The 13,863-nt window shown below is 46.7% G+C and overlaps 1 protein-coding gene across 1 annotated transcript; it reads right to left on the bottom strand.

Moving 5' to 3' along the window:
* Nucleotides 1-369: 369 nt before the first annotated feature.
* Nucleotides 370-13,545, bottom strand: ENDOD1 (endonuclease domain containing 1). The gene is made up of 2 exons (XM_074981618.1): nt 13,184-13,545; nt 370-4,475 (listed from the first exon to the last, which is right to left on the bottom strand). The coding sequence occupies exons 1-2, from the start codon at nt 13,475-13,477 to the stop codon at nt 3,333-3,335; spliced, it is 1,437 nt and encodes a 478-aa protein (XP_074837719.1). The 5' UTR covers nt 13,478-13,545; the 3' UTR covers nt 370-3,332.
* Between the last annotated feature and the right edge of the window lie 318 nt (nt 13,546-13,863).

Raw genomic sequence — 13,863 nt, 5'->3', positions numbered from 1 at the left:
ATGCTTCATCCCAGAGACAGCTGCATTTCACAATAACTATAATAATCTCTCTCTCTCCCTTCTTCCTCCCCACTTAATGTAGTGGGGTGGCATATGCATCTGTATAACTTTCACCCTTCCTCTGTTTCACATGTATGGTGTGAAGTTTAATTAACTAATCGGTATAATGTGTGTTGAGATTATCAGATGAAAGGTGCTACAAAACCACAAGATATTGTTAATAACACCATCAGACCCTGAGCAATTCAGTAACAAACGGAGACTACAGCCCTTCTATTTCCCCTAATGAGGTATGGCCTTTTGAGTAGCTGAGAGAACCTTCATTGTAAGGATTTACAGAAATGTAATATGAAGTCTTTCTTTTTTCAAAGTCCACTTTTATTTTGTTAAAACTACAGAGCTTCAAGAGTAAAGTTCCCACACCATAAGTCATGCCCAGATAAGGCTAATCTCAAATGACAGCTAGTTTACAGCTGTGCGTAGCAGCGCCACAATGTTTGTTCCAGGTTTAGGCTGTTTCTCTATAGGCTGCTTAGATATGTAGCCTAGTGAAAAATGGCCAACAGGATTCGGGACCAATGTTGCATATGCATTTATTACTGCTTGTTGGATTGACAACCCTGATCAGTCCTGTGTTTCGCCAGCAATCAGGTGGAGCATGGGAAGTAGACTCCACCAATAAACCTCTACCTTGCCTTGCTGGAGTGGCCTCCTCTAAGAGTGACAGGTAGCATTGTTCTCAAAGTCTGTCCACTCCTTGGTCTCTCTGATGCTTCCAACATGATTCCCGGGGATGTTGGGTTGTTTGCTAAGAACTGGTCTGGGACACATAAATTTGTTCCATGCAGATCTCAAAACCAGAATAATGACTTTCAGTCCATTTTGAGCTGGGCTGGATTTGAAGCCACCAGAGTTTCCTTATTCCACTGCTAGCATGTGGGCCACCTACTCTGCCCAAATCTAGCCTGTCATTCGGTGGAAATGGTAAGAACACTGCCACATACTGTCCTAAAGTTTTCTCAGATCCAGAAGTGCTCCCAAGCAGCACATAACAGAGCAGCCAAATTCCCCCAGCAGAGACGTCATATGGCATTATGCCTACAGAGGTAAAAGCCTAGATAAGCTACAGAAAAATGTAGTGGAATAAACATGCATAAAAATGCTCAGTGCAGGGTGGGAAGGAACTAAGTGGGGGGTCAGTGTGTCACTCTTCTGGAACTTACAGCATTTGTATACTCACAGGCTGAAGCAAACACTGATGCACTCAGCAAGGAACACTCTCAAGAGACAATGCGAGAAAGGGTAACTCCTTCCCTAGAGTGGTGGTAGAACCTGAGTTTTTAGGCCCATATTTATTGGGGAGCAGTCCTCTTAGTATGCAGACCCATAGCATTTTGGAGGGGGTTCTGTTGAGCTGACCAGCAACCTCCCCTGTAAAGCCCTTTGCTTAGGATCTCATCTGCTTATGACAGTAGTCCAGATGCAGAGAGTCACCACTCAGCCAGACCCCAATGGTATGCCCATGTCGGGCTGAGAGACCTCCAGGGAAGAGAGGAGAATAGGGGACACATCCAGCATGGGGGATGCACTTATGGAGGATGCAGGTGCTAGAGGCCAAACTGGATGGGCCTGTCCTGTCAGCGTAAGGAGGGGGCACAAGTGCTGCTCCCCAGACAGGGTTGTGATTAAGCAACAGGTGCCAGAGATCCCCATAAGCTTTGCTAACACCAAACAGCTTGTGTCATGCTATTTGACTGGGGCAATCACAGTCATGGCAGCACTTCAGCCTGTCGCTGATGGGACAGGGCCTCCTCCACTCTCAGGCCTCCAGCCCCACCAGTTTTGCCTGCACCAGCCCTTCTGAGCTAACTTGAGGTGAGTGTGTCCCCCCTCCCCCGGCTCACATCCCAAACCTGCAGGATGCTGTAGATCTCCATTTCCCAGCTTGATGGGCTTCTGCCTCATTCTGCTTTCCTAGTTCACCCCCATGGACTTCAGTAGCTCTCCAGCCTGACTTCAGTTGGAGTTTGGCATGCAGGACGACCCAGGCCTGCATCCTCAGTTCTGCTGCTCCTCTCACTGGACGTATGTAGGCAGGAGACAGAATTCTGACAGGTATCAGCCAGCCTTGCTAGGGCTGAATTCTGCCACCCCTTCTCACACTGATCCATCCTGCACTCTGCGGATGGCCTTGCTACCTGTAATCAGTGGTTGATTATGGGAAGCGAAAGCTTACTCAGCGATCGAGTGACAGAACGTTGCCCTTTGTCATTAGTGCTCTCCTCTGCCCATGCTCATTGCCTCTAAGGCACTGGTCTGGCTGTGTTTGTTCAGACTGACCAGGATGACAGAGTCAAGCATTCATCACCTTAGCCTGAAACATGGGTGGAGGGCTCCTTCCAGCTGGGTTGGGCTCCCTGTGCACATCAAAAAAAGACAAAAGCTACGTAACTGAATCTAAAACTGGATTTCACCTTGCCGAGATTTCCAGATGAGCTGGCATGGAAGCGAGTATTTGGGAGACTTTGGTCAGCAGCTGGTGGGGGTTTGTCTAGGGTGCAGCCCAACGCCAGTGGAAAGCCTGTTTTGAACTTCACTGAGCTTTGGATTGGGCCCATCCTGAATCAAAAGCTTAAATTTGGATAATTGATTGGTCCCAATGACCAGTTTTAAAAGTGAGGCTTAGTTAAGGAAAATGGTAAACATCTCCCCCGCCCAGCAATTGGCAGCAATAATTTACTTCACTAAGAACTGTTCCATTCCAGCTGCCGCAAAAGGCCAAGGGATGAGAACTATCACCTGAAATGAACCAGCACCAGTTCTGCCCCGAGTTCCTTCTGCCAAATCCCGCTGAAGTCAGCAGTCAGCCTAAAGGCAGAATTGACCTCTATGTGTTTCTTCCCAGGCAATAACCCTGGCCTAAGGGAGGGGCAGAGCAGACTCCTTATCTCACCACGCCAACAGACATAGGCTTCTGCCGTCCCTGTGTAGCACTGGCCTCAGCAGTTTCCTGGACTAGTCGTGAAGAAATAACTTTGTACTGCACTCAGTGTGTCGCAGAAGTGGAAGCAGCCTGACATTGGCCTTGCAATCCTCAGACAGCTTGTCACCCCGATGAAACCCCGAACGCTTTACAAAACCTGGATGTCAGTTTGTTGTGGAATCCCCCTTTGAAGTGCCACAGGCCCCCCCACCTTACCACCAGACTGGTGTGGTATTGTTAATGTCACTTCAATAAATACCAACAAGAACTGACAGCACTGGTCGCCTATCGTAACGTACAGCCCCACATTTCTTTCACCACGTCTGCGCAATGCTGTTTGCCGTCCCTATCACTCATCAGAAGAGAACTTAGGCACCAACTTTTTGCCTAGGTGAGTAGCTATGTAACAAACACCAGACATCAGAGCAGCTGTGGCATCCACAATGAGGGAGCAAGTGCCACCAATGCCCTCGGCGATGTCTTTGAGGACAGTGGGAATGGCACAGAGAGTGTCCAAGGGGAAAGCCATGATATGAAGGAAAAGACCAATGGGGACACTCAGAATCCTGTAAATGAGGCTCAGGGTGTTCTGGATGATGCGAACAAAGCCCATGACAATGTTTGCTGCAACCTTGACCACATCCCTGGGGATGTTCACCAGCACCATGCTGATTGCTGTGACATAGGACTTCACACCATCCCATATGCTGCAGAGTTGGCCCATTGCTGTGCTGCCAAACTGCTTGACAATATACCACAGTAAAGAACATGTGTATTTCACCACCTCCAACAACACATGGGCAATGATTCTCAGCAGCTTGGTGAAAGGGGTCGCAATGATGCCGGCAACTCTTCTCAGCAGGCTGCCCTCTCCAGGCACCTCCTTGGCTCTCTGGCCTTCTCCCTGTTCTTCAGCCACAGTTTGGATCTGGTTTATGGTTTGCAAGACAGCTTCCATTTTCTCCTGGCTTTGGCTTCCTCCCCCGCAGTTGCTTTTAAACACGTGTACTCCTGAAGGAAGCTGCTTCTCCAGCTCTTCCACAGATAGGTCTGCTAGACTGTCCTCATCTTGCCTGTGTTTCACAAATCCCACAGACCAGGCCTCAGGAGCATCACAGCAAGCTGCCAGCCAGAGAAACTCTGGCACAGACACTTTGTCTTTAACTCTGAGGGCAGAAGGAACAGCGCCTGCAACAAGATACAGACGAGCTTCGTGTCCACAATGGGGGGCCACAGCTTGCTCTACTATACTCTCAACATCCCTGTGCCAGCTCTCACTGAGTGATGGCGTCATAGGGACCGCATTAGTAAGGGTGTATGTAGCTAGCTGGAAATCACCTTCATTGAGGGAACTGGGGTTTAGCTGCCCCCGCTCATAACCTGAGTCCACATAGTCTGTGGTCAGGGCTTGGTTTGCTCCAAGATTGTTCACTGAGCCAACAGCATCAGCTTCATGCACCATTTCCTTCAAGTCCTTTCCAGGGTCATCTAGCTGAGACACAAAAGAGAACAATTACTGGATGCAGCTACCTTACTGCACGAAACATAGCTTCATTCAAAATACACCCGGAAACGCACTTCTATTTCACTCACTGCAACACAGATTTTATAAACGGGTCCATCTTTTCTAGCTTTCCTGCAGCTTTTCAGATTAATCAATGTATGGCCAGAAGGAATTTTGATCCTGTAGTCTCACCTTTTGCATAACACAGACCATACCATTTCACCCAGTAATTCCTGCATCAAGTCTGTTGTTCATGGTTGAGCTACAGTATATTTGTTAGAAAGGCATCCAGTCTTAAGTCAAAGACTTAAGGTGATGGAGAATGGACCACACCACTCAGGGGACTGCAAACAGAGCCTGTATGTATGTCCCCAGCTAGTCTGTGGTCTCAGTGCTGTATGTGTGGTACATTCATTTGAGTAATTCCTGTGCTAGGGAATCTTAGCTTGTAATTCCTGTGCCTGGCATTCTTGCAGGGAGTCTTACTTGGAGTGACAATGGAGCAGTGCAAGGAAATTAGCAAGCAGGAACTCAACAGTACTGAGCATAACCAAACCAATGTCGGATACTCCTGCTCTATCTATTAACCAGTCGTTCTTTTTGACATTTTCTACTTCCTTCGGGAAATTTAAACTGCATGGTCCAAAGTTTGCTTCAAATCATACCCTGTGCAACCCAGATGATGAAGTGTCATTTGCATTTAGACAAGCTTATGTCGGCAGGATGCTTCCAATCATTTGTAACCTTTTGTAATCATTTGTAAGTGCTACTGGCCTGCTTTTTTGTTTTAATAGACCATTGACTAACATGGCTATCTCTCTGTTACCATTCAACATGCAAGGCACTACATTCAGCCGTTTGGGATTTTTAACTATTTTGTTAGTCTTTAAAATGCTACTGGGCTGCTTTTTTGTTTTGTAACCTTAACATGTTATACATGTGTTGCATAACCTGTCACTATTGCATTTCTCAATTGACTTTTTTGAGCTCTAGGAATTGTACATAAACCATACGAATTGTTATAGTGGATCAGAGCTCTTATCCACCTAGACCACTATCCAAAGTACCCAGCATCAGATGTATCAGAAGAAACTGTAAGAGGCTCCATGGAAGGCAGATAAGGGGGTCATTTTCCCTCCCCTTCCTCTGAATGTCTCTCTTTAGCCTTCATAGTCATAGACTGGCTTAAACTCAGAAGGCTGCGGTTTTATAGTCTTTGCAAATGTTTATTAGCATTTCATTAGCAGCTAACGTGATACTCGCCGTTATGCAACCACCGTTAACCAAATAAGCCACAGGACTACTGTATGCCCTGCGCCCCCACCCCCAACTCACACAGACAAAGACAATAACTATATAAATATAAATGTAACTAACTATGGTACACTTTTCAAATAAGTGTTCAATACAATACAAACAAAATGTGACGAACTTTTCACATGCCTTCATAGGCACATGAACTTGCTGTATGGGGTGCCGCAGCTCCCCCCAGCTTTTGTGTGGGGTCCAGCTGTCACCCCATGCAGCAAGCTGGCCTGGGGCTGCCAGCTTGGGCCCAGGCTCCTCTCCAGACAGTGTTCTGGGGGTCCTGACTGCAGAACCCACCCCAGGGATCCATTCCTGACCTGAGTATGGGGTCTCTACTGCCATTGACCCAGCACCTGGGGCTCTGCTCCCAGCCCCATATGCAGGGTCCAGTCTGCAGGTCCTACACTGGGGACTCTGCTCCCAGCCCTGCACACAAAACACTTCAAAATAACACCTTTAGTTAATTTGAATGAACTTTCCTGGGTGGGCCTTCGTATACATTAGTGACTTTCTCAAGTAGTCTGTGGTAGAGCAGGGAATTGACCCAGGGCCGTCAGATACTCAAACCACTTGACCACCCTTCTGCTCTACAAAAACCCTGCCTGCTGAATCCCTGGCCATCAGGGGACTAGCCAGGGGTGGAGGTTATTGGCAATCCCTTTACTTCACAATGAATTATTACAGTAGTGCTGTGCTATTTTTGGCAAGTATTTCTCTTACATTCCTGAAGACACAAAGATAATACAGGTGATGCAACAAGCGACTGTCCAAGTTACATCCTGATCTATTACAAATCGTCACAGGGCAGCCCTTCGTGACTCCACAGAGTTAAAGCTGATGCGTGCGTACCTGTACTTCGGCCTGCACAGCAGTCCCATCTGAACGTACAGGGCTGTGTACGTGTCACTGGTGAAATGACTTAGTTGATAACTGGTGTCCCCAGTTTTCTGGTGATGCTACGGGGCAGGGTGCTGTGCAGATTCCTGTAAGAGCCCCAGTCTGACTCAGCACTGACTCTAATATTATCAGGGGATGGCCATATTAGACTCGCTTTACAAAAAACAAGAAGTCCCACACACCTTAAAGACTAGCATGGGTATGTAGGAAGTGATGAGCTTTCATGGGTGAGACCCACATCTTCAGACTTGCAGCCTGAAGCAGGCAATTAGAATCCAAGGTTAATATAGCGAAGGGGAGGGGGTGAAACAAAAAATAAAAGGTGGGGGGGTCACCTGTCCCTAACAGGACCAGTGGAAGAAGTGAATTGGGTTAAGTGGGTTGTGTAACATTCCTGCAAATATCAGAGGTGGGGAAATTATCAACGTGGGAAATATCCAGGGTGGGGTAAGGTCTAATATTATCATTATTCGTCTTCACTTTCTACCAGCATGACTCACTGCCAGAGCTAGTGGTAGGCATAAGGGAACAGAACAACTGGTTAGGGCCTGGCACAATTCAATGGGGTGCCTTTGCTTTTTATTATGGGGGGGGTGGAGGCCCCCTCCTCAAATATTCCTGTTTAGCTCCCCCTAATGGTCTAGCACTGCCTCTGCTTATTGCTTCACCTTTGGTTATTGCTGGTGTGACAGAGCTACAGGTGTAAACATGTCTCACAGGGGTGTGAAAACCCCCCCCAAACTTCTCCCATTGACATTGCTATGGCCTCTCAGGGAGGCAGGTTCACTACACAGATGGGAGGTCTCTCTCCCACCATGTAGAGCCTCTTCATTAAAGCCAGGCAGCAGCACAGCCAAATCAGCGCAGCCAGGTGGCTGCAGGGTTTTAAGTGTAGACCTGCCTAGACAGTTGCAGAAAAATCCACTCGCTCCTCCGTGTTCTGATGCTTAGACCTGATTTCCCAACTGCAGATTCATGAGTTAATTTGCGGCAGGTGTTTTTCTTTGTTGTCCTAAACCACCATGTAACATTGTTACATAGTAGTCATCAGTTGCTACCTTCCACAGCAGAGGTGGTTGCATTTCAGTGGTTGTTGAACAGGATTCCTGTACCAAGGTGCATGACACACGCATTGAAAGCAAGAGAGAGAGAGGGAGAATGTGTGTGTGTGTGTGTGTGTGTTTGAGAGAAAGACATAGAGAGAGAGAGAGAATTAAGATTGAGCAGGCAACGTAAGTTCTGGTATTTCCTAACCTGAGTTAGGAAAGCTTTTTTCTGATTTGTCCACATTGATTACTATTTTTGGTTCTCTGTGCCTTAACTATTGAGTCTGTTCTGGTCTGGCTATGGTCTGAAGAAGTGGGTCTGTCCCATGAAATCTCATCACCTAATAAATTGTTTTGTTAGTCTTTAAAGTGCTACTTGACTGCTTTTTTTGTTTTGATACTATATAGAGTAACACGGCTCCTTCTCTGTTCCTAGCCTGAGTGTTTGACTTTGCAACCTTAATATGTCAATTAACACTTTCTCGGCACATAATGTACTGTACGGCAGTATGGCCGAGAGGACTCACCCAGGCCAGGGTCTTATTGTGCTAGACCAGCAGTTTCCAACAGGAATTCAAAGATCACCACACTTGTGGTTGTCATCTTTCCATATTCTCCACATTATTTGCACTCCCAGGCCCCCCTGCCCAGGCGCTAATAAATGCTCTCCCCCTCTCCCAGAGCCAGGAACTCTCAGCTCCTCCCTCTAAATAAGGCCCTCCCCTGGAGCCAGGCACCCCCAGTCCCCCCATTCTAATTCCATGCCAGCAACTCATCAGAGCCACCAGGGCTGCCACTGGGGCTGCTGCTAGAGCACCAAGCAGTGGGGTGTGCGCAGAGCAGGCAGATGGCGCTCACCACCTGTGGCTCTCTGGAGGAGCCACATTTAAAGGCTCCAAGAGCCACATGCAGCTCAAGAGCTGTGGGTTGGCCTCCCCCATATTCGCCATAACCCAGTGTCCTATTCACCTACTCACAGTGTCCTATTTCATGTGGCAAAAAGTAAATGTATTGGACACCGTGGTGCTAGGCCGTGTATAAGCATACAATTAATGACATCCCATGTCCCAGAAAAGGCATAGTCCAAAACCCAAGACATAACAGGAAGATGAGCCAAGTGAGCAAGGAAGGGAGGACAGAAGAACAAATATAACAGAGTGTTTTAGCATTGCCTAGCTATTTGCAGAATTTGTAACAAGATCTTTTGTGTTTTAATGGAACTACCATGAGAATTGCTTCTCCTCCAGAGAACACTGCATGGGAATCCCCACTTAAAGATCAGGTCCTTGGGGCTACACTAAAGTATTGCTTTTCAAAGGTTTCCATAGATAAGGCTTTTTGCCTAGCAATCAATGCTTCTTGAAAAAGCTGTTATTGGTGCTGGGGAGGCTATCTTGTCTACACTAGACTGGCTCTATATTTGTGCTTAAATGGTCCATTCTTTTAAGTAGGAACACTGGTTATGTTTCAGGGAATGTTTAGAGGTTGAAAACAGAAGCAAGCAAAACAAAAACAAACCACCATGAAGGGAAATGGGTCAGGTTCAAGGTTGCCAACCCACAGAAATTTCATTTGCAGACAAAAGGGGAAAAATTTACAGACAGAGAAATAATTTTTATTGACTTAATTTTTATACTATGTTAAGACGACATAAATGGCCAAAAGTGAAAAGTAATCGTTGTCATTAATATATCACAAGAACAACATGCTGTTTAACTCACTTCCATTTAGTTAATCATTTTGCCTATGTGCTGATGCTAACTTGGTGGGATAATGTAGATGATAACATCTTGTGGCTCACGTGATTCACGTTACGTCACCTCAACCATTGAGCTAAATAAACAACTAACGTCCAATTTCCACTGCTGCACAGTAAAAATGGCTGAAGCAGCCCAGAAGAAATGTAATTGCTATCGAATAATTGCTGGTTTTTGAAATTTTATTGCACTCTTATGAAATTTACGGACTTTCCAGACACGTCCAATTTTGACTAATTTTGTAGGGACTGTCCCTAAATTTACTGACAGTTGGCAACCCTGGTTGGGTTAGACAAAGAATGAAAACTGGATTTCTCCAGTCCAGCACATTTCACAGCAGCTCAGTCCAGGGAACGATCAGCTAAATCTCTCCCCTTATCTCACATCATCACTGAGCCTTGGGAGGAGTTGGCAATCCACACGGACTGAGTATGAGGCGTGGTAGGAAAAGTTGAGAGGAAGCTGCTCTGCAAATGACCCTTCTCTCGCCCAGGAGATCTCCTAATGGACAACTGGGGTACTCCTGGAGTCAGCTGCAATTTTTGCCTCGAGGCAGAGTAGAGAGGAGGAGATCTATGCGCCACTCGGAGAGCAAAGGTTTAAGTCAAGTCACGTCAGTGGGCCAGATTCTGATCTCCGAGGCATGGATGCAAAGCTGGAATAGTGCCACAGCAGTCAATGGAGCAGCACTCTGGCTGTGTCTAGACTAGCCCCGAACTTCGAGGGGGGCATGGTAATTAGGGTGGTGGGAGATTACTAATGAAGTGCTGTGGTGCATATGCAGCACTTCATTAGGCTAAATCTCCCCTGCAGCAACTTCGAAGCGTGATACATCGATGTTCCGGCTTGTGTGTAGCTGTGGGTCAGCTGCAGGCACTTCAAAGATCCCGCGCTCCTTCAAAGTCCCTTCACTCCTCAACTTTCACACTTCGAAGTTGCCGTGGTGGAGAATTAGCCTAATGAAGTGCTGCATATGCCCGGCAGCGCTTCATTAGTCATCTCCTGACTCCCTACTTACCATGCCCCCTTCCATGTTTAGGCCTAGTTTAGACACAGCCTATGAGAAGTCAGAGCAGCACAAGTCTACTTATTCCAAGACCTGATTTTTAACTATACAGTAGAACCTCAGAATTATGAACATCATTGTTATGAACTGACCAGTCACCCAAACGCCTCATTTGAAACTGGATGTATACAGTCAGATAGCAGAGATAAAAAGACAGAAAAAAACCAAAAGGCAAATGTTCCCTAGCATAGCACTGTTCTACATGTACAGCACCAAAAAAGAAAACAAAGGGAAGGTTTAAGAACAGATTTGACAAGGGAAGGAAACTGTTGCTGTGCTTGATCCATTTCATGTAAGATGGTTACAAGCAGCATTTTGTTTCTGCATGGTAAAGTTTCAAAGCTGTATTAAGTCACTGTTGAGTCGCAAACTTTCGAAAGAATGACCACAGCAATTTGTTCAGTGTTAGGACCAACCTCCATTCCTCAGCTGTTCAGAACTCTGAGGTTCTACTTACCAGAGAACAGTGATCAGACTGAGGGAATTCAGTGTAAAATGCTCAGCGGGGACTTGGTTTCTCAAACTGCTGCCCTTGCTGAGGAATGACAGCTCTCTCAGCAGAGCTAGTGAGAAGGGAGGGACCAAGGGGAAGACAACTGTGCAAGTGATTAGAGTTTTGAAACTTGAAACCTAAATATTGCAGCAAGGAAGCTGGAGCAGCTGGGAGCAAGGCTGGTTGCTGGGTACCAAGGCACTTGGCTGCTGAGTGGATGTGTGTTAGGGGAAGGGGTGGGAGGCTGGCAGAAGAGGGCTTAGTGTGAGGTATGTAAGAGGCCTTGAAGCTTGGACCAGGAGACGCAGGGCAGATGTGCCAGTTAGAAGAAAAGATGTGGCTGGGAATGCTTGTGCCTGACTGGAGCTGGAGGGCTTGGCACTTTCTCTGTCGCTGTGTTCTGCCAAATGTTGTTTTCTTGTCTAGGTGTTTTTGTGCCCACAGCCCTTAAGGATTCCCAGACATTATTCAGCCTGGTCTTCGCACAGCTTTAAAAAGGCTTTTTGCTTGCCGGTAGCCCACCTTTGACAGGCGTCTGTGTAAAACGGAACATGTGCTATACAAACAGCCAGCCATAAGAACCCGCTGCAGTGACTGGGAGGAAGAGCAGGCTCCTGGCAGACAGGGACTCAGGAAAGCTGGGCTCAGCTCTAGTACTTTCCATGTGACCTTGGGCAAGTCACTCAGTTTCCATGTGCCTCCGCCCCCTTCTGAAAATGAGACAAACAGCTCGTCCCTTTGTCTATTTAGATTGCAAACTCTCTGGGGCAGGGACTGTTTCATACACTGTATGTTTGTACAGTACCTAGCACATTGTGGACATGATTTTAGGTGGCCCTCTCATCGCTATTCCACTCCAAATAATCCTCCATGCTGGCTAGTCACCCTTAATATGTACCAGTTTCACTTTAGCCAAATAGATCAGGTTTCTCCAGCCTGGGAAGTATCACTCTACACTTCCTAGTGAAATACCTGAAATACTGCGAATACTAAAGTGAAGTTCTTTAGCTCTCCTAGGCCACTGGTAAGGATTGAAGAGTGAGCATTATAACACAGCAACCCCCAGGACTCAGCTAACCATGCAAGTGTCAGTACAGATGAGCAATTGACATTCCTGTAGCATTTTTTTAAACTGAATGCCTCTGCCTTGACGGCTAACGTTCATACCGCATGACATCACACGACACCTCTCTCTCCAGCTACAGGGTCCACAACAGAGACACACAAAGAGACACACAAAGAACTGCCATAACATCAACTGTGTGAACCACAAATGTGTGTCTTATTTCACTGCAATGATGCTGGGGAGCTCTTCTCAGCTACTGGATTGGTGTTGGCATCAGCACAAACCCCAGCTTGCCACTGAAACTATTAACCCTAGTAGCCACAGCCAGTGGTGCAACTCTGTAGGTTGTGTGATAGGTGGGTAGGTAGCTAACTGGATAGTTTGCAGTGTTATGGTTGTGATGGTCCTGGGATATCAGACAGACAAGGTGGGTGAGGTAACATCTTTTTGGACCAACGTCTGTTGGTGAGAGAGACAAGCTTTCAAACTACACAGAGCATTAACAGACCTGAAGAATACCTCTGCGAAGCTTGTAAGTTTCTCTGTTCCACTAACAGAACCTGATCCAATAAGGATGTTACCTCATCCATCTTGTTCCTCTCAGACAGACAGACAGACAGACAGATCTGGTAGCTCACAGAGTGAATTTTCTTTCTTTCTTTCTTTCTTTCTTCCTTATTCCATTTGGAATGCAATACCTTTTGGTTTTCCTTGTAAGCACTTTGGGACAAGAAACCATGGATTCGTCCAGGGCTGAACAAGGATAAATACCATTTCTAACTTATTAGTGTCTAGAAGATTTTCACAGCTCCCTGACTGCTTTGCAAAATTCTATCCCCAATAGTAACAGAGAGGGAGCCATGCTAGTCTATACACTATCAAAACAAAAAGTCGAGTAGCACTTTAAAGACTAGCAAAATAGCTTATTAGGTGAACTTTCGTGGGACAGACCCACTTCTTCAGACCATAGCCAGACCAGAACAGACTCAATATTTAAGGCACAACTGTACACCCTAACTCCAAAGAAGATGTGCTTGATAGCCACCAGGGAAGACTGACTTACCTGTGGTTCGACCAGCCAGCTTTCCTCTCCTCGCTGAACTGCTTTTTTGTATTTAAAAGCAGAATAAAGAGGGGTCTTGTCCTCCGTGCTGTAGAGTGTTGCGAAGCGTGGCTCTTTGTTGTACTGCTGACAGATTTTCACATGGAAAGGCTCTGTAAATCCTTCTGGTGGGGTTTCTCCATAAAAGAACCCATTGCATTCAGCAAAGCCATCTTCGTCCACTCCAACAACCCGGCCCTGGGAAAAGCCAAGGAGAGCTAAGATGCCAAGTGAAAAGAAAATTGACATGTTCATGGTCCACTGCCTGGAATCTGCCTCTGTGAGAGACGATGCAGGACCTGTGCTCTGCGTAATGCACTGCAGCGAAGCCAGAAAGCGACTGGAATCTGGGTGTAGTATAAAAGGGAAATGAAATATGAAACCGCAGCCGTCCCCTGCAGGGAGTGAGAGCTCACTGCAGAGAGCGCATTATGAAACTGAACATGTGCAGGGCTCTGCTGACGCATGCCACCCAAATGACATGGGCATCAGAGATCGCTCAGAGCTCCCGGCTTATTCAGTGCAGGAGGGAGCTTAACAGCTGTTCCGGTGCCTTTGTTCTCCATCATCACCCGACCAGGCTGGATTGCTGCATAGAGTCACAGGCTGTCTGGAGCAGGGAATCCCTGGGAGGAATTTGA

Source organism: Carettochelys insculpta, chromosome 1, assembly GCF_033958435.1.
Source record: "Carettochelys insculpta isolate YL-2023 chromosome 1, ASM3395843v1, whole genome shotgun sequence".
NCBI classification, from domain to species: Eukaryota; Metazoa; Chordata; order Testudines; family Carettochelyidae; genus Carettochelys; species Carettochelys insculpta.
The sequence above is the reverse complement of the archived record's forward strand: the minus strand, read 5'-3'. Positions and strand labels throughout refer to the sequence as shown.